The 27,078-nt window shown below is 38.4% G+C and overlaps 1 protein-coding gene and 1 non-coding gene across 3 annotated transcripts; both read right to left on the bottom strand.

Moving 5' to 3' along the window:
• Nucleotides 1-138: 138 nt before the first annotated feature.
• Nucleotides 139-27,078, bottom strand: LOC121036940 (mitochondrial import inner membrane translocase subunit Tim23). Of its 2 annotated transcripts, none has more exons than XM_040485743.1 (7): nt 26,829-27,078; nt 24,527-24,585; nt 17,437-17,530; nt 16,540-16,624; nt 13,370-13,428; nt 11,493-11,603; nt 139-616 (listed from the first exon to the last, which is right to left on the bottom strand). In XM_040485743.1, exons 1-7 carry the CDS (start codon nt 26,932-26,934, stop codon nt 501-503), a joined length of 630 nt encoding a protein of 209 aa, XP_040341677.1. In that variant the 5' UTR covers nt 26,935-27,078; the 3' UTR covers nt 139-500. The 2 variants fall into 2 exon arrangements, with proteins under 2 accessions (XP_040341677.1, XP_040341679.1); XM_040485745.1 differs by lacking the exon at nt 26,829-27,078 and adding an exon at nt 25,988-26,225.
• LOC121037589 (small nucleolar RNA SNORA74) lies at nt 14,142-14,345 on the bottom strand. The gene has a single exon (XR_005793863.1). It is a non-coding gene; the product is annotated as a small nucleolar RNA SNORA74 (small nucleolar RNA).

Raw genomic sequence — 27,078 nt, 5'->3', positions numbered from 1 at the left:
CCTGTCATGGGGCTCAATCCCATAAAATTATTACTTGAGCTGGAACCAAGAGTTGGATGCTTAACCAACTGAGCCACCCAGGTCCCCCCAGAAAAATGTTTTAAATGGAGACACCCACTGTGTTTACAGTGGAGTTATGACTTTAGTTCTGTTTTCACCTTTTATTGGGAATACAAGGGAACATTACAGTTTCAGATCATTAAATAAACAAATGCGGTGATATACTATCGACAACCATCACGACGTGAATTCTGTGAGTAAGTAGTTTTCCAGTTCCAGAGAAAGGGAGAACCACATTACTCAGCCACCAGAGAGTTTTGGCTTCAGCTTGGGCTGGAAAGAGTGCCAGTCCCGGTCAACCAACCATGATCTTTGCCACAGCAAACTGGTATCTCCAATTTTTCAAACTAATTGTAGGAAGAAAGAGTAACTCCAGACTGACCTATAAATTGATCTGGATTGCTACTAAAGTGTCCTCCCATTCACAAGTTGGCAAATCTTCAGAGTGACTGTTGGAGCAAGGAGCCTTTCATGTGCTCCCAGTTATTATATAGTGCGTAGAGGCTGGTAAGCGTCAGTCCTGCTAGCCCACCTCGTGCTGCCCCTCGAAAACCACCTGGGAAAGGAAAAGAAAACAAAAACAAAACAGCCTTGTATTACACAGTGTCCTAGCAGCAAAGGATTAAATAATGTTATCATGAAATTGAGGCACACGATTTGTTTATATGTAAATATTCCATCTCAAACAGTAGTCCTAAAGTTAATACAAGAAACCAAGACCGGTTCAAGAGAAACATCCCTAAATCACCAGTTTAATACATACACTGTATTCTCATTCACAACCATTTTTTCTTTTAATTTTACAATTTGTAGCTAAGATCATGAGCATTAATAATTTGATTTTTCTCAATCTCACTTGTTCCCACACTTCAGACAAGATCTCATGCATATTATTGAAGTCCCAAACAAAGCAATAATTTCCCGTTAGTCATATTGTTTAGAACCCACAAGCCCCACCAATTGATTTACAGCTATAATATAAACAAGGTGACACCCTCTTTGGAAACAGTATTAACATTACCTTTGGACTCTGGACAGGTCCTCTGTTAACTTTGAAGACTCAAGAAGTGGTGATAAGATGGTTATAATCAAGCTTTGAGTTAGGTACTGACACCCCCACCCCCCTCCTCCATTCCTACACTGACATATCTGACAATCTACAATTAATGAGCAATAAGGCACCGAGCAGCATTATACTTACTGAAAAACAACCCAAGGATTAGACTTTGAACTGTTTTTGCTTAACAAAACAATTTTTTTCATGTGAAAAAAGATTAGCAATACGGATTACACTTGAAATGCAAAAACAAAAACGTTTTCATCAGTTACCTGAAAACAGTCCCCAAGTCTAGTAAGAGGACTAGGGGCACCGAAATAAGCTTTTAAGAAACAACTTGATGTTCTATGGTTTTACAAACAAGTTGATACCATAAATGTCAGGAAGCCCACATTGTACCAATGGAGTATTCATTTTAAGTCCTGTGTTAGGAAGGCAAAGGTGGAACGGAGCTGTGGTCCTGTGATTACCTTCCTAGAGGCCCTCTGGGTACAAACCAGTAAATTCTGGTTGCTGAGTTAGAACACTTCAGACCAAGTTATTGCTTCAGACCAAGCATTCCTGCAATGAATGTCCTGCCAGATGGCTTCAGCCGATAGATTAAAGGGTCACTCCCTTCAGGATCCTCTCTAGTCTGAAGATGTCTGATAGCTGACCTGTGTAGGCTTCCAACATGAAGTGCCCTAATTATCTCTCTTAAACAGACAGAAGCTGCAGGCATCATCTATAAACAGCTGTCAAATACGGCGGGGGTGGGGGGGTGGGGGTGGGGAGGAGAGGTCAGAAACAATTAAAAAAAAAAATTAAATGGGAGCTCTCTCCTTGAATCCCACATCATCTCTTGCTATGTTTAGACTAAGTATGGCAGTTGGATTTTGCACCTGTATTCAATGCAGCTGGAAAATTATAAATGTAATATACACTCAACCTGCTAACTCAAAAACAATCTACCCAGTTTAATAAAAATCTACTTCATGTCTTTGACTAGTAAGTCAACAAAAAGTTCTAGGGGCTGAAAGTAAACTATAATTAGATCAAAGGACTAAAATGAGGAAAATAAACTATGAAGCACAGGAGAATAAATGATATTTGCAACAGCATCAGTATGGCTCAGTTATTAAATCTAAACTTTGTGTGTAATGAGGATTCTTTCAAGCAGGTTATATAGTACTCCATTCTGAGTCGACACAAAAGAAAGGTGGTCTCACTGCTGTTTATTAGCAGAAAAATGATGCAGGGCAGATAACTGAAAGCACAATGATTTTGCAGATGTTTTCCTGGGACTAAACATTGAAAACTCCCCTAGATCTTTAGTTGATTACAGATCCACCGGGCTCTGAACTCTGCCCACTGGTTTGGAAATAGCTGTAAACTGTTCCTTATGGTTGGTCCTTTGCTTTGAGTGTCCTAATTTCTACTTTTGGAAGGATTTTCACATTAGTTCTTAGCTATCAAATAAAGAGCCTCCCTGGGCAGAGGCACTAGGGGTAACATAATGAAACTGTGAACTACAAGACTAAGACCTTAGGGACATCAGTGGCACATTAAGTGTCTCTTATGATCCCCCAGAAAGCTTTCTACTTTCTGACCAAAATGAAACTTAAACAAGTCACTTTAAAAAAATTTTTTTAAATGTTTATTCATTTTTGAGAGACAGCACGAGCTGGGGAGAGGCAGAAAGGGAGACACGGAATCTGAAGCAGGCTCCAGCCTCTGAGCTGTCAGCACAGAGCCTGATGCGGGGCTCAAACTCACGAACTATGAGATCATGACCTGAGCCAAAGTCCAACACTGAATCGACTGAGCCACCCAGGCGCCCCAAAATGTCACTTCTTTGAAGGCTAGAAAAAAGTTATTTCCACCAAGTAGACACTAAACATAGGCAGTGTTTGACTTACTAAGCACAGCTAATTCTGATTCAAGGATAGCCTCTTACCACATACCAAGCCATGTTTTAGTTTTAACTTTCTATTAATTCCAGTGTTTTCCAACTGGTTGTGTTAAAAATTTGAGGGCCTTGCCTTTAGGCTTTCTGTAACCAACTTTTGCCCAACTAAGCACAGGAAGTTGATTAGCAAATATTCTTGCTTTGAGCAAGAAGGCCAACGGTCAATGTCTATAAAGCAAAACAAATGTGAGCCAGGTGTTTCAGTTTTACCTTCTACCTTTTTGGTCCTTACACAACTCTTCCAGAAAGGACAAATATTATCTCTTTTAAACATAGGAAAATAAGGCCCAGAATACTTAAGTACCTTGTTTGTGGGGTATAGAGCTGGAGAGTGTAGAGCTAACATACTGAACTGACAATTACTTTAGAGCAGGGATCAGAATATTTTTCTTACAGTGGCCAGAAAGTACATATTTTAGGCTTTCAGGGCCCAAAGGCTATTATGTAGATACTTATATAACCACTTAAAATGTAACTACAGTCAACCCTTAACAATGCGTGGGGTTAGGGATGTGACCCCCCCCCCCACCACTGCACAGTCAAAAATCCAAGTACAATTTCTGACTCCTCCCAAAACTTAACTACTAATGCCTGCTGTTGACTGGAAGCCTTACTGAGAACGTAAACAGTTGATCAGTAAGTATTTTATATGTTATGTGAATTATGTATTACAATCTTACAATAAAGCAAGCTAGAGAAAAGAATGTTACTAAGAAAATCTCAAGACAAAACACACTTATAGTACTGTGCTGATCAAAGAAAACTTTGTGCAGTTCAACCTCACGGAGTTCAAACATCAACCATATTTAAAAACAAAACATGTTCTTAGCCTCAAGACAGTGAACAGATAGGCATTTGGCCAGCAGGTGTTCTTGGCCCCTGCTTTAGAGGAACTGCCTTACTTACACACTGTCATGGCTATTAAATACTTTCCAAAATTTTATTGAATTTATTTTAAAAATTGAGATAAAGCATATGTAAAAGTTACCATTTTAATAGTATAGTTCAGTAGCACTAGGTTTTCTGGGATTGTTGTGCTATCATCACGCCATCCATCTCCAAAGAACTGTTTCCATGTTGCAAAACTGAAACTCTGTACCCACTGAACAGTGTCTCCCCACTCCACCCTTGTAATCTAATGCCTAATTTTTATTTATTATTTAAAAAAATTTTTTAAGTGTTTATTTATTTTTAAGGAGGACAGAGCATGAGTAGGGGAGGGGCAGAGAGAGAGAGGGAGACACAGAATTTGAAGCAGGCTCCAGGCTCTGAGCTGTCAGCACAAAGCTGGAGATAGGACTCGCACTCATCAACCATGAAATCATGACCTGAGCCAAAGTCGGATGCTTAACCAACTGAGCGACCCAGGTGCCCCAAATACCTCATTTTTATTATGTTGATAAAGGTCTTTGCTCACTTTCACTTTTTATTAAAGTAGTCCATATAAACAATTTAAAAAGTGCTAAAAGATTTTAGTGATACACAACAATGTGGCACACTCACCATCCTCACCCTAATTTCTATTTCCAAAGGCAACTACTTTCATTCTCTGCTCTTTATCTTGTTTCTAAAAAACATAACTATCTTGCTAGTTCTTGATTTTTCAATCTTACTTTTTGCCTATTGACTTCCTACCAGGAAAACTGTGTTAAGCCTTCTAAGAATGGTATAAAATGTGCTTATGGTAGGAGGTAAGTCACTTACTTTCTATAGGTGATTTCATTTACGAGTCTATGAAGGGAATACTGGTTGCTCTCGTATTATAGACAAATTCAGACAAGTTACTCTCTTGGTGTAGCTGTTTAGTGACCTAGTGCTGGTCAAGTAAAACCCATTCGACGCCAAAGCCCACTGTCTTTTTCACCATACTGAATCGCCTCCAAGATAGATTAAAAAGAAAAAAGAAAAAAAAAAAAAAAAGAAATCCGGACTTCAAGCTGTATTACAAAGCCGTAATCATCAAGACAGTATGGTACTGGCACAAGAACAGATACTCAGATCAATGGAACAGAATACAGAACCCAGAAATGGACCCACAAACGTATTGTCAACTAATCTTTGACAAAGCAGGAAAGAATATCCACTGGAATAAAGAGTCTCTTCAGCAAGTGGTGCTGGGAAAACTGGACTGCGACATGCAGAAGAATGAACCTGGACCCACTGTCTTACACCAGACACAAAAATAAACTCAAAATGGATGAAAGACCTAAATGTAAGACAGGAAGCCATCAAAATCCTCCAGGAGAAAGCAGGCAAAAACCTCTTTGACCTCAGCCGCACCAACTTCTTACTCAACACGTTCTCCGGCGGCAAGGGAAACAAAAGGAAAAATAAACTATTGGGACCTCATCAAAATAAAAATTTTCTGCACAATAAAGCAAACAATCAGGAAAACTATAAGGCAACCAATGGAATGGGAGAAGATTTTTGCAAAGAAGATAAAGGGTTAGTATCCAAAATCTATAAAGAACTTATCAAACTCAACATTCAAAAAGCAAATAATCCAGTGAAGAGATGGGCAAAAGACATGAATAGACACTTCTCCAATGAAGACATCCAGATGGCCAACCGACACATGAAAAAATGCTCAATGTTATTCATCATCAGGGAAATACAAATCAAAACCACAAAGAGATACCACCTCACACCTGTCAGAATGGCTAACATGAACAACTCAGGCAACAGCAGATGTTGGTGAGGATGTGGAGAAAGAGGATCTCTTTTGCACTGCTGGTGGGAACGCAAACTGGTGCAGCTGCTCTGGAAAACAGTATGGAGGTTCCTCAAAAAATTAAAAATAGAACTACCCTATGACCCAGCAATTGCACTACTAGGTATTTATCCAAGGGATACAGGTATGCTGTTTCAAAGGGACACATGCACCCCAATGTTTATAGCAGCACTATCAACAATAGCCAAAGTATGGAGAGAGCCCAAATGTTCATCGATGGATGAACAGATAAAGAAAATGTGGTGTGAATATATATATATGTGTATATATATGTACACATATATGTGTATATATACGTACACACACACACATATATATATAAAATGAAGTATTACTCAGCAATGAAAAAGAATGAAATAATGCCAATTGCAACTACATGAATGGATCTAGAGGGTATTATGCTAAGTGAAATTAGGGAAAGACAAATATTGTATGACTTCACTCATATGAGGACTTTAAGATACAAGATGAACACAAGGGAAGGGAAGCAAAAATAATAAACAGGGAGGGGGACAAAAAGATAAGAGACTCTTAAATATGGAGAAGAAACAGAGGGTTATTGGAGGGGTTGTGGAGGGGAGGATGGCCTAATGGGTAAGGGGCATTAAAAAAATCTACTCCTGAAATCACTGTTGTACTATATGCTAACTAACTTGGATGCAAATTAAAAAAATAAATACAAATTAAAAAAAAACAACCTAAAACTAAATAAAGTTCAATCACCGCCCCCTCCCCCCCAAAAAAAGGAAATCTATTGAAAGAGGTATTAACAATTGAACTGGGCCTTATGGATGGATTGGATTTCAAATTTACGTATTTGGTCATATAACATACACAAGAACAGTGTGGGAGAAAAGTCTGAAAATGGGAGAGGATTAGAGCAAGGAAGGCTAGGATGAGAAATTTAAATTTAGGCTGAAACACAGTGTGTCATCATCAAAGGTTTTTGAAAAGTGATTACTAGAATTAGAACCATACTGGAAGATAAACCAGAAATAGTGTTTCTGACTGAAGGTAGAAGCCCAAAGTCAAAATGGCTAATGAAAAATACTGTTACAGAAGTTCAGCCTTGTGAGAAAAGGCAACTCAGGTGCTAGGTAGTGAACTGCACAAATGATGAAGTGAAGGGACACAGAAGAGAAGGGCAGAAACCAAAGGTGACTCGGAACACTAGAACAGACGTTTCCGGCCTCCCTATTTTTTTTCTTTGCTTTGTTAGAGTGGAAGCAGTACGTGTGACTGTCACAGCAGAGCAGCTGACGTTCGGGCTTTCCTCAGGACCACCTCCACCCCACTGGTCCCTTCCTGGCAACCCAGGTTCTTCCATGTAAGCATTCAAGTATCTCTGCTGTTTTTGCCTCCCCATATTACTGTCCTCTTAGGATGATTTTTCCCACCAGATTCTTCATCTTTTTGGTTGCTTTCCTGTGGTGGTTATGGTGCTCCAGACCCCTTTTTTTGTGTATGCCTTAGTATGCTGTAGGATAAATTGCTGAGCAAAGATCTACAAATTTAAAATATTAATAACTAATGTCAACTGCTTGCTTACCTCTGTCAATATTAGGTGTCACTTCCCCTCTGGTAAACATCAGTTACCTATCATCACTTTTTAAAAGATACTTGGTGAAAAATATTATCTTAATGGTTTATTTTGCTTTACCCTGGTTGCCTGTAAGATTTAGTGACTTCTATTGTTTAGTGGTGATTTGTATTTTTCCCTGAAGTGTTCTGTCAATCCTTACTCCATTTTTTTTTTCAACGTTTATTTATTTTTGGGACAGAGAGAGACATAGCATGAACGGGGGAGGGGCAGAGAGAGAGGGAGACACAGAATGGGAAACAGGCTCCAGGCTCTGAGCCATCAGCCCAGAGCCCGACGCGGGGCTCGAACTCCCGGACCGCGAGATCGTGACCTGGCTGAAGTTGGACGCTTAACCGACTGCGCCACCCAGGCGCCCCATCCTTACTCCATTTTTTAATTGGATTGTTGGTTTAAGTGATCTGTCGAAATGTTTTATATATTACAGCCCTATGCCTGTAATATATGTTACATCTGTCTTAATTTACTGGAAGAATACTGCTGCCAGTAACAGAAATAAAGAATCATCAAAAAAGTATGGTTAGCATATACAGTTTAATTCTGAAGGCCTGGAACCTATTGATAAATAGTGCCTTTTAACAATAATAAGCCCTACATTTACTTATTATGATGAAATGGATTTATAGGTCTTTTCAACTTTTATTTAGTTTGCTTTTCTAAGATGACTTTCTTATGGAAGGCATAGAATGAAAAGGTCAGGGGCTTTTTGTGAGGGGAAAGGGGGGACCCATATCTTTTGGTCGCTGATGCCTTGTTTCTGAAGATTAGTGACCAGGCCTTTTAAACATTAGTCCTAAGCTTATGAACAAGAGCAAAACTACAGCTGTTCTTGTTCTGATAGAATACTGTTTATTACTAAACAGATTTTCACATGCCACAGAAAATCTAATGACCCTCTGAATACCCTCTGAAAAATATTTAAACTCATTAAACATTGGATTTAAACTAAAATCATCCCATCAGAAATATTCCTTTAAATTAGCCTCCTTTTGTTCTGACAGCTACCCATTTTCTCATGTATTTTTCCCCATGATTTTTCTTTCCACGAAAGTAGCTCCAAATCTAAGCTGAGTTATACTACTTTAATTTCAAACTTCCTCTTTTTTAATTTCCATTGTTGAAGAGTTGGAAATATTTTTGGTCAGCAGGAATTAGCCATTCCCTAAATGTAAACTTGTGTCTTTAACAGTTTGGGCTGGTTCTAGACCAAAAGAGTGTCTCACCCCTTTTCTAAATCCCTGAATCTAGAAGCTGAAGTTGTATTCGTATTCCTACCACACAAAAGTCCTAATTCTGTGCTCTGTCTTAGGTTTATTTTAAGCCAGAAATCAATGAAAGATACTGCTCTGCGTTTGTATACTGATTCTGATGTGCTGAGCTAAATTTAAATTGTTCGGCCAGGAAACTATGAGCTAACGTTGGAATTCTGGGTCAGATACTTCATCTATGTTTCACAATTGCAATGGAAAATGAAATCTACATGTCACCTGACCTAGAATCAATTTGTTTTTGCTTTTTTTCTTCTGAGCCAGGAACTTTCTCTTTCATAATTTAAGCTGAAGGTGTCCCACCCTGTGTTATAAATGCTATGACTGCAAGGAAGTCCCGGACACAGATAGCTAGGCTCCTATGTCTTTCGATATCAAGAATTCAGCCTTTTCTATCTTTTAAATATGCGTAATATGGCTTAAGATGGTAATTCAGTACATTCTTATATTCAGGGATGCCCTCAGCATAGGAAATGCCACAGCGGCTTACCCTGAGTAAGAAGTCAGGGACTAGTGGTACTGAGGTAGAATTTCAGTGCCCATCAACTGGTGTAACAGCAGCTCCCACTCAACCCCGGGCATTTGCCAACACAAATAATGTAAGCTTGGTATCTTCCATTTATTCAAAAGAAGCTGGAATTCCATATTTTTATGTGAAATTGGTTTCTCAAATATTAATTTGAGCTTTTGTAAGCATAGTTTGGGCCAAGTAAACTCTTGCTGAGTGAACCCTTGTGCTGCAGTTAAAGTTTTAAATTATTTTGTCTGACCCTAAAGATTTTCAATGTGAAGTATTTTTACATTTTTCAAATTACTCTAATATCTAAATATTTTAAAGTTTATTTATTTTGAGAGAGAGCAAGCAAGCACATGCACATGAGTGGGGGACAGAGAGAGAGGGAGGGAGAATCCCTAGCAAGCTCTGCACTACCAGCATGAAGCCTGACGTGGGTCTTGAATCCATGAACTGTGAGATCATGACCTGAGCCAAAATCAAGAGTCAGACACTCAACTGACTGAGCCACCCAGATGCCCCAGTATTTTTAACATGATTTTTCTATGTCAAGGTAACATCTTCATGGACATAAAAGGTATGTAATGTCTTAATCCACCTGGGAGCTCTGTTTACATGAGTACATACACACAAGTAAGAAGTACTGTGAGCTCTTCGGGATAAAATTCCAAATGTGATCCATTTTCTTTCTTTTTTTTATAAATTTTTTTTTTTTTTACGTTTATTTTTGAGAGAGAGAGAGAGAGAGAGAGAGAGAGCGAGCATGAACGGCGGAGGGTCAGAGAGAGAGGGAGACACAGAATCTGAAACAGGCTCCAGGCTCTGAGCTGTCAGCAGAGCCCGACGCGGGGCTCGAACTCATGGACTGCGAGATCATGACCTGAGCCGAAGTCGGTCGCCCAACCGACTGAGCCACCCAGGCGCCCCAAATGTGATCCATTTTTCAATACAGAACAAACCTCTTACTCTCAGATATATCAGGAAATCTTGGATTTCATAACCCTGTTGAGACTTCTCTTTCTAGCAAAAATGGCTACCTGAAATTTTGATGGAGGAATTTCTAAAAAGAATTAGCTCAGTTAATCAAGTGTCTAATGTCTAAAAAATCAAACAAAAGTAATTTTCAGAGGCATGAGTATAAGTAGCTTAATTAAGCCATTTAAATAAAGCAGAAATGTGATAAAAAAAATTTGGGCCCATCACTAGTTAGGACCTTTTGAAAGAGGTCCTCTTAATACTGTGCTTATCTATAAAACTGGGGTGTGATGATTATCAGTTCAGTTTTAAATAAAATAAGTCCTATATATATATATCTCAACTTTTACTTTTTTGAGAGAGACTGAGCATGTGTGAGCAGCGGGCGGGGGGGTGCGGGGGGGGGGCAGCGGGAGCGTTGGGGGCGGCAGAGGATCTGAAGCAGGCTCTGTGCTGACAGCAGTGAGTCTGATGTGAGGCTCAAACTCACTGACTGTGAGATCACGACCTAAACCAAAGCTGGAGGCTCAACCGAGTCACCGGGGCACTTCTTAATAAATTATATTAAGTGCTTATAACTGGGGGTATAACGCAGTGAATGCTAATTTCTTTTCCATCTTAGAGAAGGATTTGATTTTGATCTTCACTCAGGTCATTTTGATTCAACTCTTGGGTTCTATTTTTTCAAAATTGAATGGTTCACTTATGTTCATAGGAGCATTATTCATAGTAGTCAAAGATGGAAGCAATCCAAGTATCCACTGACTGATGAATGGATAAAGAAAATGTGGTATATATGTAAAACAGAGTATTATTCATCTTTGAAAAAGGAAATTCTGAAACATGCTATAACATGGATGAACCTTGATGATATTATGCCAAAAGAAATAAGCCAGTCACAAGAAGACAAATGCAGTTATTATTATTCCTTACATGAAATACCTAAAATACTCAGAGTTGAAATTCATAGTTAGAAAGCAGAATGGTAGTTGCCAAGGGCTAAAGGATGGGGAAAATGATGTTGGATACAGAGTTTCAGTTTTGCAAGATGAAGAAAAGTTCTGGAGTTAGATGAAGGTAATGCTCCATGACAACGTAAATATACTTAACATTAGTAAACTTACACTTAAAGATGGTTCAGATGGCCAATTTTATGTTTCGTGTACTTTATCAAAATAAAAAAACAAAAACAAAACCCCAAACACCCATGAGGTTTTAGAGAACACTCCATTACACTGCAAAAAATGTGTTAAGTGTACTCTGAAATCTGTGGATACTTCATTTTCAAAGCATACTTCAAAGTGTATTCAGAGATAGCTCGTCATTCAACAGTACCTACCTGTACATTTATACAACATGCCTGTCATGGTTCCAGCTGCTACTGTGTTAAGGTCATCTTCTGCACCTCGTGTTTTCTCAATGATGACACCAAATGCACTATAGAGCAAAGCTACAGGGGAAATGGACTGATTACTAATAAAAAAGTTTTTGAAAGTCAGTAAAGCAATTATATTTAGATAAATCTATCTTACAGACATTCTATAAGCATTCAAAGATATAAAAGAATGGTCACTAGAACAGTATTTGTAACAGCAAAAGCTTGTAAATAAAATGCCTATCAAAGCGGATAGACCCAGAAAGGGACTTTACATATAATGGAATAATACATACTCTAAACAAAAAGTAGGAAAAACTATATTCATTAGCCTGTAAAGTGGGCACATGTGTGTACAACTCAGGATATACAAAGACAATTTCTGAAGAGCTTCAGAAGAAACACCAATAGTAGTTAATTACAAAAAGTTCCATTTTTCTTGGAATCTCAGGAAAAATATTTAAAATTTTCACTTATATTTTATTCTTAATAGCTATACTTTGAATTTAGAAACAAAAACACATGCATTTCTATTCTAAGAGAAATGTTAACTTAGAAAAAAAATTGAGGTTTGGTTCTGGCACAGGCAAAAACTGTAACACTAGCTTTATTTAGTTTTAACAAGATGCTCCCCAAAACTATCTATCTCTTGTACCTGTAAAAATTCCTACTAATCCTTTTCCTTACCTTTCTCGAAACTATGCTTTATTTGACCCTTCAATGTTATACCAAACTCAGCCTTACAACCCTTCTGTTGTGATATTCTTATATTTCTATAAAGGCTGTTCTTACCCTTTCAACTTATTTAATTGAAACTGAACTTCTATTACATCAGAAACATACAAAGCAACTGGCCATCCCAGTTTTCCGAGGACTGAGACTTGCCTGCAATGCTAAAATTAAGAAAGTCCTTGGGCAGAGCAGGATGGCTTTTCACTCTGGAGATATATAAGCAACCAAACAGGAACAAAGGAGGGTGACTGTGTATGGGGTGGGGGCAAAGAGGACATGAGTAGCATATGGAGGCAATAATTTACTAGGATCTCAAATGTCAATCTGACCTTACAGTGTGAAAATGTACTGCTTCCAAATCCCCCAACAAAGCTAGGCTATTATTCTTTCACAACAGATGCTTTTTCTATTTTTTCAATGAGATACCTAAAATTTCCCTTACTTAATCTGCCACAATTAAAAGATTTTCAGACTTTCAACCAAGTTACAAAGAAATTTTTGGTTCTTAGAGCATAAGTACCACCGGTACATTTATTATATGCTATGAATAATCAAGAGAGTCAAATATTCATAAATAGTATAATATGAAAGCATTTGGTCCTAAATCCTACTAAATTACCCCTTGCTCAGAACTGCAAATGTTTTCATTATCTACAAAGGCCCTATAACACCTCTGAAAATTCAGTCTGGGAAACCTACTTAGGTAAACAGAATGCTGAACAGGCTATTAGGAAAACATAGCAAAAGGGTTGCATTAATCTGTATCTTACTACAGGGCCTTGAACCTTTCTTAACATACAAAGGCATTTGACTTGGACCTCAATTATGTGGACTCCATATCTACCTAAAACATGGGTTGGTATCTTGCTTGGACAGGAGAGTATGTAATATCTAAAAAGACTTAAAACACTGAAAAATGGTATTAGCATCTGGAATTATTGTTATGTTGTTCATGGTCTTTTCCTAAGTATTACCTACATTACTCATCAGAGTAGATTCAAATACAATTTTTAATATCCTAGGGCCAGAATTTTGGCAGGTCAAATTGTTCATGATACATATATATCCTTTGCATTAATGATTTATTATTAAGTGAGATCTCTACTTACCCAGAGAACCTAGAGTATTAGCCCAAAGTGCCCCTTGCCTAGTCACCATGTTCAAAATCCTACCAGGGCAGAAAGAGAAAGAATCTGTACTTAGAATCATTATTTCTCTAGCACTTTGAAAAACCATAATTGTAGCTATTTACAACGTATAAACCCAACACTCAGGTATTCTTAATTTTATTTTTTTAAAAAACGTTTATTTATTTATTTTGAGAGAGGGAGAGAAGTACATCCGTGCGAGTGGAGGAGGGGCAGAGAGGGAGAGAGCAAAGGGCCTCAATCTCATGAACCATGAGATCATGACTTGAAAAGGAAATCAAGAGTTGGATGCTTAACCAACTGAGCCACCCAGGTGTCCCCAGGGTTTTCTTAATTTTAAAAGCTACCTTAATACTTCCTTAGAATTTAGTAAGGCTGGCTTTTACTTTATACAAATATAAATGAAGGTTAAACTTCCAACATTTTTGGGCAATGAGTAAGGAAAATTATTATTATTAAAAATAAATATAAATCAAATATAGAAAGGCTTTGAATGATAGCCTAGAATGTATTTTATAGAGAAGTTTACAGTAATTGATCTACATTAAAAAAAGAAAAAGACCATTCTAATGGATAATCTATCTTACAATTAAATTTTTTTGGAGGAAGAATATACTCAAGATATTAAATAGAATCAAAGCGTGGACTGTTACAGAATACAGCAGAATTACAGGGAAGTATTCAAAGAGAAGGAAAAAACCATCTAATTAGAATATGTGGAGAAAGCACATGCTGTGTCTGCTCCCAGACTAGAACTAAGCGGCCCAAGTGAACGCTTAGCACACTCTCAAGGAAGCACAGTTCTGCCTCACACCAGTGCCAGGCGCCACCAGAACAGTGACAGAGGCAACTGGAGGAAAAAGACAGGACTTTCCTCTCCCAGCAGTGTAACACCATCACAGGAATGGTTCTATCCGGACAGCTGACTACTGCTGGAAATTATGAAATTATAATAACAAAGAATGAAAAAACTCATTTAATGGAGTTAAAGAACTCATTTAAATTAATGCCCAATAACAAAAATTTGTATTATCTCTAAACGCTGTTTAACACTGCAAATTGGTGAAATTCTTTGGTATGCAATTTGGGCAATATATCTCCACTTACTGGGCCCTTACCAACTTTAATCACCTCTTAATAACCCTTAAAGGCAGAAGGTAGAAAAAAATTTACCTAAGACCAAAAAATAGTATATAATGGAACTAGACTTTGAAGCTATGTAGATCTGTCTGGACCCAAACCCTGTCCTTTCAATTTTTACAAGCTGTCTCCTATTTTAAATGTTTGTTTAGTTTTGAGAGCAAGAGTGCACAAGGAAGGGGCAGAGTACCTGAGGCAGGGCCTGAACTCAGGAACCATTAGATCCTGACCTGAATCAAGGTCGGAGGTTTAACCCTGAGGCTGTCTCCTATTTTAAATGCTTCCTACCCAGGAATATCAGAGTGGTTATATAAAAAGTAATACAGAAGATTTAAAAAATCTGATCTAAAAATTGCAAATGTGACTCTCTCCCTGCACCCCCTGCCCAAACAATACTGTCACTGTTTTAAGAGACAAAGGTTGGGGCGCCTGGGTGGCGCAGTCGGTTAAGCGTCCGACTTCAGCCAGGTCACGATCTCGCGGTCCGTGAGTTCGAGCCCCGCGTCAGGCTCTGGGCTGATGGCTCGGAGCCTGTTTCCGATTCTGTGTCTCCCTCTCTCTCTGCCCCTCCCCCGTTCATGCTCTGTCTCTCTCTGTCCCAAAAATAAATAAAAACGTTGAAAAAAAATTAAAAAAAAAAAAAAGAGACAAAGGTTATCTTTTCTAGGAGAACTTCACCTTCAAATTGGTATTTAAAAAACTTTTTTTAACATTTATTCATTATTGAGAGACAGAGACAGAGCACGAGCATGGGAGGGGCAGAGAGAGGGGGAGACATAGAATCTGAAGCAGGCTCCAGGCTCTGAGCAAGCGGTCAGCACAGATCCTGATGCAGGGCTCGAACCCGCAAACTGTGAGATCACAACCAGAGCCAAAGTCGGACACCTAACCAACTAAGCCACCCAGGTGCCACATCTTCAAATTGGTATTTAATGGTATGTTAGGGATTTGCTTCAAAGTAATGTGGGAGGGGAGAATGAGATGGTGCATAACTGGTCCCAATTCTGGTTGGTTGACTGCTGAGAAGAGGTTATGGTTCATGGGTCTTCACTGTACTACTGTTTATTTCTGTACATTTTCAAAATTCTCCATAACACAAAAAAGTAAAAAAAAAAAAAAAAAAAAAAAAAAAATTATTGGAGTAAGGGACAAATATTAATATAAATGTAAAAATATACAAGGATCTGGCCTAGTAAAGCAAGATCCATAGTAACAGGAATATGAAAAACTTGACAAGCCTTCAGGATTCCCAAGGTCTAATTCTAGCACACCTGCTGCCATCTGCTGGCACACCTGCTGCCATCTGCTGGCTAAACAACATATAAAGAAGATAAAGCTTAATGTGTCCTGAACCAAGACCATGAGCCATCAAATACATACTGTGTGACTCCACTCATATATTATTTAGGGAATATCTACATGGACTGGTCACGTTTATATTTTAGGCAGGGTGAAGATGTACTACTTTCCATTTTCCACAAACTTCAATTTCCTGAGAATATTCAGAAACTACCACTAAGTTTTAAGAATTTCATGATAACTTTGCGTTAGCCCTCCATTTCAGAAATTGAGAGTAAAATCAATAAAAAGTTCAACTGGAATGAGAGCAGATCCAGCAATCACTCTTACGTGCTTATTTACTATCATGTCCTATGGTTCTGCAGGCCCTCGAACTATCCAAATAATGTACTAGCAATTCAACAACCTGAAAAGCATGTTATATAGAACTGCAGAATGAAAAAGGTGTAGAAGTTAGGATAGGGTAGCACCAGCTAATTGAGGGACACTGACTCAAAAATCACTCCTTTAAAAACCTTAGTCTCAGTAACTTGATTCCTTAGTTTCTTTTATTTTCAGTAAGAAAATAAAAAAATTGATCAAAACATATGTCAATACTCTAAACATGTGTCATCTCAAGGCTGTGTTCATCAAGCCAACAAAGTAGTTTAATATTCAAATATCACTACATTAGATGATTACATAAGACTTACTGTACGTTTCTTGGTTTGGACCAGGGCATATTCTGGGTTTCCTTCAATCCTAGCCGTAGACCGTTCATTGCTCCAAATGCAGCCCCTAGTAAATCACAGTAACAATTCATCCAAATAATGCAGCTTTGTATTAAAAAACAACTGCACTTCTGATTCTTTTTTACTTTTTAATAGGCAAAGATAAACAAAAATAATGATTATTTATTGTTATTATTTTTAAAGATCTTATTTTTAAGTAATCTCTACACCCAATGTGGGGCTCGAACTTACAACCTCAAGATCAAGAGTCACATGCTCTACTGACTGAACCAGCCAGGTGCCCCTAAATAATGATTCTTTAAAACCCTGAAACCAATATTTGAACTGCTTTGGATTTTAAGCACTTTTATTTTTTTATTATTTTTGTTTTTTTAAAAATTTTTTTTTTCAACGTTTATTTATTTTTGGGACAGAGAGAGACAGAGCATGAACGGGGGAGGGGCAGAGAGAGAGGGAGACACAGAATCGGAAACAGGCTCCAGGCTCTGAGCCATCATCCCAGAGCCTGACGCGGGGCTCGAACTCACGGACTGCGAGATCGTGACCTGGCTGAAGTCGGACGCTTAACCGACTGCGCCACCCAGGCGCCCCCGATTTTAAGCACTTTTAAAAAGATGAGAGAGACAGCAAGTGTGCAATTAGGGGAGAGGGGCAGAGGGAGAGACAGAATCTTAAGCAGATTCCAGGCTCAGCACAGAGTCCAATGCAGGGCTCAATCTCATGATCCTGGGATCATGACCTGAGCCCAAATCAAGAGTCAGATGCTCAACTGACTCAGCCACCCAGTCGCCCCGGATTTTAAGCATTTCTGACTATGTGGATTGAGGACACTGAAAAAAAAAAAATTATCATACCCACCTGTCATGCAACATCCTCCAATGGTAAAGAATGCCAGTTCAAATCTACCCCGGGTTTTATTAGCTCCAGTCGGTAAAATAAACTCATCTGTATCCTAAAAAGGTAATAATGAAAACTGAGTTGAGCTCCCCTCAAGACCCAGTACTTGTAAAATGTTTCCTCATTTGTCAAAGTAGTTTTTCACAAAAAGTAAACCTTTAAATTAGCTAAAACCCAACTATACTTAGTCAAACCAAAATAAAACTTTGTGCAATAGCAACCCCTATATCAAAGTGGAATGAAATATACAACATATACAATTATACTCATTAGTTCTTAGGAGGCTTTCTCATTTGGAACTTAGTTTCTCAATGTAAGTCTGACAGATTGTAATCAATTTAATTTACCTTACTTAATGATGAATATGAAGTAACAGTGCTAGAGAGTTTAGGAAGCACAGCTCTAGAGAAAGGGAAACTGAAAGGTATGACAAGTCACAGGTTACTGGATTGAAATAAACCAGCGTGGAAAAAGAGAGCAACTCTCATTCTGTAGCTACTATTTATCAAGCACAATTTACCGTGTGTAAAGCCAAATGAAATAAGAGAAAGGGCAGAAACTATAAAAGCACAAAAGTTTGGATCAGTTATGCAAGGGCAAAATTACCTTCCTAATAAATAATTCCTTTTTTATTTATATTTATACATTAAATGTTTATTTTTGAAATAATAAAGCAAGGGAGGGGCAGAGAACCCGATGTGGGGCTCAAACCCACGAACCATGAGATCATGAACTGAGCTGAAGTCATGTTTAACCAACTGAGACACCCAGGCACCCTTAATTCTCCTTTGTTTTTAAGTTTTCTTTTTTACATATTTTGAAAGAAAGAGAAATGCACGTGTACAAGCGGAGTGTGGGGGGGGGGGAACAGAGAATGAGTATGAGTGGGAGAGAGAAAATTCCAAGCGGGCTCTGCACTGTCAGCATAGAGCGTGAAGCAGGGCTCAATCCCACAAACTGTGAGATCATGACCTGAGCTGAAACCAACAGTGGGACACTTAACTGATGGAGACACCCAGGTGCCCCTTAATAAATAATTTTTAACTCTTTGGGGGAGCATATATTCTTTTGATAATCTTTGAAAGCCATTGTCTCTCTTTCCAGTAAATGAATATACAAACTTGATACGAATGCTGAGTCACCCAAAAATCCTAAGTTGAAAATGCTACTGTAAGAGTATATGATTGATTCTATAATATACTCTTACAATTTTTTTTAAGGTTTATTTTGAGAGAAGGCGGGAGGGAGAGAGGGAGAGGGAGGGGGGGGAGAGAGAGAGAGAGAGAGAGAAACGGAATTCAAGTGAGGAATGGGCAGAGAGAGAGGGAGACACAGAATCTGAAGCAGGCTCCAGGCTTTCAGCTGTCAGCAGAGCCTGACGTGGTGCTTGAACTCCAGAGCTGTGAGAATAAGACCTGAAATGAAGTCAGATGCTTAACCAACTGAGCCACCCAGGTGCCCCATGATTCTATAATATACTCTTATAAAGAACACATTCAATACATAATTACCAAACTTTCTATACAAAAATGGTTAAAACACTGCTGGCAACTTGCTAACAAGGAAACATCCCTTTACCAAATATGGAACTTCAGTGAGCTACAGCTCTGCACTGGCTTTTTATTTCTGGGTTGTGCATACATTCTCAGCAAAAAATGCACAAATAAGCAAGCACAGCTACTCTCATCACACAAATGGTCTGGTGGGCAACAAACAAACTCTGAAGAGATCCTAGGTTATTACACAGTTTTGTGAATTTTGGGTGCTTCTTGACCTTTATATTAATGACTTAGTTTTAAATTGTGTTTCTGGAGGGGTGCCTGGGTGGCTCTGTCGGTTAAGCGCCTGACTCTTGGTTTTGGTTCAGATCATGATCTCATGGTTCGTTAGTTTGAGCCCCATGTCGGGCTCTTCGCTGTCAGTGCAGAGCCTACTTGGGATTCTCTCTCTCTCCTTCTCTCTCTGACCCTCCCCAGCTCAGGCTCTCTCTCTCTAAATAAGTAATTAAACTTAAAAAATAAAAATAAAAATAAGTTGTGCTTCTGGCTTGAGGTTTTTAGAAATACCATGTGATTTAATGAGATACGTATTTCTTCAATCCAGAAATGGATCATGTATTACAAACAGGAAACTAAGAAAACAGTCAGGATGGACATTAATAAGCACAAGTGCATGTCATCTCCAACTCACTCTTTGCTAGGGTCAACTGGGATAAAAGTACTATGAGGATGAAGGCAAATGTACATCAAATCACACCCAGAGCCACCTGGAAACAATCTGATGCTTAATTGTCACCAGGGCTTATTAATCTCAACTGTGTCATATAACAAAAATTTCCAAAGATATTTTGAGGGAGGGGACACTGGCCAAATTATATTAATCTCCATAAAATTAAGGCTTTTGGTTTCTCTAAAAATAGGATTAACAGTTTATGATGTTATAGAAAAAAGACTTCTGCAAGCCAAATTTAAACTGCAAAAAATAACCACTTACCAAGGCTGGTCTCAAAGTATCTTTATACAATGTATGTAGGGAAGATACACTGAAAAGTTCAAGTTCAACTTGTGCTGCTGACAGGGTAGGACACTAGCACCACTAAAAGATCACCAATACCATTGTTTACTACCACAGAAAAGAAACAAATCCAAGCATGGGCACCAGTGTACCTGATAAAATAGTCAGGTGGCTGAGATTATGTGAAATATTTATATTTCAACTGCATGTTAGAAATATTCAAATTCTTGTTTTTTGAAAAAATATTATTTATTATTTATTTTTGATAGAGAGCGAGCGAGCGCGAACGGGGGAGGGAGAGAGAGGGAGACACCGAATCCAAAGCAGGCTCCAGGCTCTGAGCTGTTAGCACAGAGCCAGACACAGGGCGCGAACCCATGAACTGTGAGATCATGATCTGAACCAAAGTTGGACGCTTAACTGACTGAGCCACGCAGGCATCCCCAAATTCTCGTTTTTTTTTTTTTTTTAACATTTATTTATTTTTGAGACAGAGAGAGACAGAGCATGAACGGGGGAGGGTCAGAGAGAGGGAGACACAGAATCTGAAACAGGCTCCAGGCTCTCAGCTGTCAGCCCAGAGCCCGACGCGGGGCTCAAACTCACAGCCCTCATGGACTGCGAGATCATGATCCGAGCTGAAGTCTGCCGCTTAACCGACTGAGCCACCCAGGCGCCCCAAATTCTCCTTGTTTATACTGGATGTTCATCTGCCTAACAAAGAGGAAGACTATTTACTTAATATAATATTTAACGTATTGGCGAGGATGCAAAAGTGGTGACAACACAAATCAATAGTAAGAGAAACCACAAATGGTGCCTCAAATAAGAGCTGTTGCCAAAAATCAGTATATGGTGAGTTCAGAAGTAGTACTTAACATGTCTGTCTTTCAAAAGTATGGAAAAATGTTCCACAAAATGCAACTTACTTAAGGTACAGTTTTTAAATTTAGGCTTTCCATGGTTTTTATAAAAACAGACAATGAGACGAGAAAACTTTTTCAATTCTGAAGTCCCTCTAACATTTGAATGGGAGATGTCACTACAAGTGTGAGTGATTAAGCAAGAATCACAATTTCTTTAAAATACAGAATTTTCTTTGCTGTCTAACCTTTTTGGCCCTGCCTAGCAATGCAGGGTCCCAATGTTACTGTATTTTTAAATGGAGCTACAGTATAACCTTTAAGCTTAATTCCAACATTTAAGCAAACTACATTTGATTAGTTTTGAAATTTTGAGTAAAATACTGACAGAGAGGTACTTTTGAAATAAAAGCAATAAACCTACAGTGTAGATAATATTTGACAAACACTTCCAGCAAAAACAAACAAATTTTAAACAAGCCCTAATCAACTTGCTTCTATTCAAAACACACTCAACAAGAGATGCCTGAGTGGCTCAGCTAAGCTTCTGACTTTGGCTCAGGTCATGATCTTGCGGTGAGTTCAAGCCCCATGTTGGGCTCTGTGCTGTCAGCTCAGAGCCTGGAGCCTGCTTCAGATTCTGTGTCTCCCTCTCTCTCTGCCCCTCCCCTGTTCGCATTCTGTCTCTCAAAAATAAACATTAAAAAAAAAAAACCCAACAAACACACTCAACAAGAAATGCAAAGGTCAAATATTTAGTGTTTCATCTTGAAACAAAAAGTCCTAACCATTACTCTTAAAACCCACCCAACTTATGGATATATAATTCATATACCATATAATTCACCTATTTAAAGTGTATAATTCAGTGGTTTTGAGTTTTTAGTATATTCACAATTGTACAACAAAGACTATAATCAGTTTCAGAGCATTTTCATTACCCCAAAAAGAACCCCATACCTGTTAGCAGTCATTCTCCATCTATCCCCTACCCTGGGCAGCCACTACTCAATTTGCTTTCGGTCTCTTTATGTTTATCAATAGTGGACGTTTCATATAAATAGAATCATACAATATGTGGTCTTTTATGACTGGCTTTAGTAAGTTTACAAGGTTCACCCATGTTGTAGCAAGCATCATTACTTCATTCTTTTTTTATTGCTACAGAATATCTCCTTACATGGAGATGCCACATTTTGTTTATCCATTCTTAACTTGGATATTTGGATTGTGTCTACTTCTTGCCTATTTAGAATAAAGCTGATATGAGCATTCATGTGTAATTTGTTGTGTGGACATATGTTTTCAGTTCTCTTGGGTATATATCTATGAGTGGAATTACTGGGTCATACAGTAACCCTACTTTTAATATTTTGAGAAACTGTGAGACTATTTCCAAAGCAGCTAGTTCAATTTACACTTCCACCAGTAGTGCATGAAGGTCCAATTTCTCCACATCCTTACTAACATCCGTTATTGCCTGTGTTTCTAACTATAACTATAGCAGGTGTGAAGTGGTATCTCACTTTGTTTTTGTGATCTGCATTTCTCTAGTAAGTGATATGGAACATGCTTCATGTGATTATTGAACATTTGTGTATCTTCTTGGAGAAATGTCTGTTCAGATCTTTTACCCACTTTTAAACTTCTTATAAATGAGTTTTAAGAGTTTTCTAAAAAATTACATATTCTTGATTTAAGTCCTTATCAAATATTAAATGATTTACAGTTATGTTCTTTCAGTTTGTGAACTGTCTTTTCCTTATTCTTAAGTGTGTAGTCTGGAGTAGAAAAGTTTTAAATTTTTATTAAAACCAATTTATCAGTTGTTTTTAATAACTTATTCTTTTGGTGTCATGTCTAAGAAATCAATGCCTAATTTATTTTTTAGAAGTTTTTATTTACTTATTTTGAGAAAGAGCGTGCATGTGAGGGGCAGAGAGAGAGAGAGAGAGAATACCAAGCAGGCTCTGCGTTCAGCGAGGAGGCTGACATGGGGCTTGATCCAATTACCCTGAGATCATGACCTGAGCTGATATCAAGAGTTGGATGCTCAACAGACTGAGTCACCCAGGTGGCTCCAGTAATCGCTTTAAATATAAATGGATCAAACTCTGTAAACAAAGGTCATAAGATCAGCACAATGGATAAAAATACCATGATCCAACTACACTGAGGTTTACTTTAGTTCCAAAAACAAAGAGGTTCAAAGTGAAATGACAGAAAAAGATTATTCCATGCAAATAATAACCAAAAGAGAACAGGGTGAACATGAGTATCAGAAAATATAGATTTTACATAATAATAAAAGGTCATAAAAATATTAAGAAGTTTCAATGCAGTAAAAAGATTAAATTATAAACATATCTAGTAAGAGACCATTAAAATACATGAAATATAAAATGATGGAATTAAAGGTGGAAATAGAAATTTCTACACTAAGAACTGGAAACTTCGATAATCTATTTTCAATAATGGATAGCAAACATTATAACCAGACAGAAGGTAGTAAGAAAATAAGGACTTAACACAATAAATCAAACAGCAAACAGATCTAACAGACATATACAAAACACTCTGCCGAACAGTAATAGCACAGATATACGTCTCAAGTGCATGTGGGACATCTTCCAAAATAGATCATGTAAGGACACAAATTAAGTTTCAAAAGATTTTAAAAGATATCATAGAGAGTATCCTCTCCAGCCACAACAGTAGGAGTTAGAAATCAGTAACAGAAAGAAAACTGAAAAATTTACAAATTCATGGAAATTAAATAACACACCCTTTACTTAAGAGATGAATAAAAAAGAAAACGACATGTCAAAATTTATGAGATCCAGTGAAATGTAAAATGGTATAGCTGCAATTCCTCAGAAAATAATAAAATTTCCCCAAGATCCAGCGATTTTACATCTGGATATGTAACTAAAAGAATTAAAAGGAGAGTTGGGAAAAGACATTTGTACACATTAGTGTGATGTTCACATCAACAGTAGCTAAAATACAGAAGCCATCCAAGTGTCCAGGAACAGATGAATGGATAAGCAAAATGGAATATTATTCAATTAAATATTATCCAGCCTAAAAAAGGAGAAATTCTGACATAAGTAATAATATAGATGAAACTTGAGAACATTATGTTAAATGACATAATCCAATCACAAAAGACAAATACAGTACGATTCCACTTATTTGAGGTACTTAGAGTATCAAAAACAGAAAGCAGAAGGGTAGTTTCCATGGGATGGGTGGGAGGGAGGGTGGAATGAAGTTATTTTTTTAACAGGCATAGTTTGTTTTACATGATGAAACGGGTTATGTATATGGTAGGTGGTAATTGTTGCCTGATCTTATAAATGCATTTGGTAACATTGAACAGTACACTTAAAAATGGGTCAGATGGTAAAGTTTATGTTAGTATACTTTACAAATGTTTAAATAGGGAGAAAAAACACACCTTGAACCTCAAAAACCCTTTAAAGGGATAGTATCAGGGAGACGCAAGCCAAATCCCCAGAGTTTCAGAACAAAGAAAAAAGGTGGATGGAGACCAGAGTTGGTGCCTCCAGAAGTATGTATCGTAGATCTAGTTAGCTAAGAAACTTTTTTTTTAAACAGTAAGATAACACACCAAACTAGTAAATTCATAAAAGGACTAGTCGTAATCTTACCTGCACGAGATAACGTGGATCCACATTTAAGTAAGGAGACAGAGGGTTCATACCAGTCACTAGAGAGAAAACAAAGCATATTGCAATGAAATTCTAAAAAGTTATTTCATTTAGTGTTAATTACACTGTTTCGTTTTCCAATTTTGATTTATAGGCTCACTTGAATATGAAAATTTCTCCTTTTCTATGCTCATCCTGTCTGGCAGTTTTGAGGCTGCCTCCTCCTGAGGTTCTGAATACCAAACCATGCCTTACACTAGGAAAATGGTATGAGTTCAGGCTGTCATACCAAGAAGATATTGGCAATAATGTGGATTAAATAATCAAAGTAGCAGGAAGCATAGCCAAGGTCAATTATAAAGCTAATTTCTCTCTACTTTGCTACAAGGATGCTTGACATCTATACAAATTGCAAAATAAGACTGACAAGAGACCAATCAATTCCATGAGAAAAACAGTGCTTGGGTTATGTGTTGTATATAAATGTTTTAAGGCAGTTCCTTCAGCAGTATTGACAGCCGCTGACACAGTAGATTTGCTGTGGCAGTGTAGAGGGTTCTCGGGTTATCACCATAGGCATGGGGGTCATAACAAAAGAAAATGGAAACTTACAGACAGCCACACTTGAATCCCACTAACTTTGAGGACAGAAAAATATGTCAATCAGCTTTCTCATATTTTAAATTTAATCCTTGAATTCTGTGCACCTCAGTTGACTGCTCACAATCTATGAAATACTCAAGTCTTCTCATCAATATGAATTCTATGTTCAGTATCTTGAACTTCGTTACTTACCACCATCCTTATTGCTACCATCTTAGTCCAACCATTAAAGCTCACCTAGACTACTGTAACAATCTCCTACTTAAATGGACTCCTCACTTGCTCCAATCCCTTCAATTTACTTCCTATATAGCAACTAAAGTGATTTTTTTAAGAAAAGGAAATCAGCCTTAATGGCTTCCATTCACACTTGTAATCAAATCCAAACTTCCTACCATGGTTTACAAAACACTGCATTAGTGGTCATTCCTTGCCCTCCTCATTATCTCCTACTACTCCAACTCCCTTGCAACTCTGTAGACACACTGGCCCATCATTTGTTCCTTAAACATGCCAACTTTGTTTTTTCTCAGGGCATTTGGACTATTTTCCCTTGTACACCTGCCTCACCTTGGATCTATACTATATTCAGGTCATAGCTCAAATGTCAACACCCTCTAGTTGCATTCTCTGACCCACTTTTAAATAGCATCCTGCTCCCATCACTATCTCATGACCCGGTTTTGATGGCTTTATGTACACTTATACATATAACTGAAATGTGTTTATTTGTGTTACTTGGCTCAGTTCACTGAACGCAGCAGTCATCTAACTGTTGGTAGTCCTCTATCCAGAAAAGTCGTTGGTTGATCCCAGGTGCTCAGTGAATGGTGTTCATCCCTCCATTTCTCAATTTACCTTCAAATCTTAATCAAATTAACGTAACAATGCTTGGTCACATTAAGGTAGTGCCCTCTGTGCTCCAAAACTCAGACCTCCGAAGACGTATGTGTAAAATGCGTTCCAGATTCAGTTTTGGCAGAGGTGACACTGGGCTCTTTTGTTCTTGAGCATAAAGTACCTGGAGAATCAGAACAAGTTCTGTTCATCCATTTGAATACCCACAAAGTCACAGACATCTGGAATACATAGTCACAGGATTGAAAGGGCACAGGTAGGACATTCATGCTTCTGCACTTTCGATCTTGCATATTTCCTTTCCTAAAATTCTTAACTTTTTTTCTTCAAGTCCGTAAGTGACTTTTAAAGCGCAGCTCGCTTCTCAGCTCCTCCCGCAGGCTCGACTCCCGTTTCTTTCTTGGCTATTCGCACTATTAAATGTTTTGCCCTGACGGCTACTGTGTGGTTTCGAAACACAGAACTTTGTGTTTGAAAAGTTATTTACAGACTCGTTGTTTGGAATGCATTTACTTGCAGAGCTGGGCTCTCCTCTTAATCTAGAGCCAAGCACACAGACCAACGCACAAGAAATGTGCGGGAGGAAAAATGAGGCACCGTGCTTGGATATAAAAAGAACATGCAACATCTCCTGAGTCCAGGTCACCCAAACGGAACTTCTCGGGGATCCGTGGCTCCAAAAACTGGTTCAATCTTGAAAGAGGCAGCGCAAACACACTAACCCCACCACTGGTACTAAGATTGTGAACATCAGCCCCCAAAAAGGAACAGTACACGCTACACATCTGGCGGAGTCGCAAGAACCGCTGAGAAATGTTCACAACCTAGGCCCGATACTCACGCGGGACGCCGGCCAGATCCGCGTGCGAGTAACCTGCCCCACCGGCTCCGAAAAAGCCGGCCAACCCCCCTGTAGTTTTGTTCCCGCTTCCCCCGCCGCTCTCCATGATGTTGCAGCAAACCGCCCGTCTGCTCTTCCCCGCCACCTGAGGCTGGGTTCTTCTGCTGGGCCGTTGCTCCCCAGTCACAGCGGGGAGACCGGCGTTACCACTGCCTCCTTCACACGGTGACCTTCCGGGAGCCGGTACGCG

The sequence above is a fragment of the Herpailurus yagouaroundi genome, unplaced genomic scaffold, assembly GCF_014898765.1.
Source record: "Herpailurus yagouaroundi ecotype Mexico unplaced genomic scaffold, PumYag 163, whole genome shotgun sequence".
NCBI lineage: Eukaryota > Metazoa > Chordata > Mammalia > Carnivora > Felidae > Herpailurus > Herpailurus yagouaroundi.
This window is presented reverse-complemented; position numbering and strand designations above follow the sequence as displayed.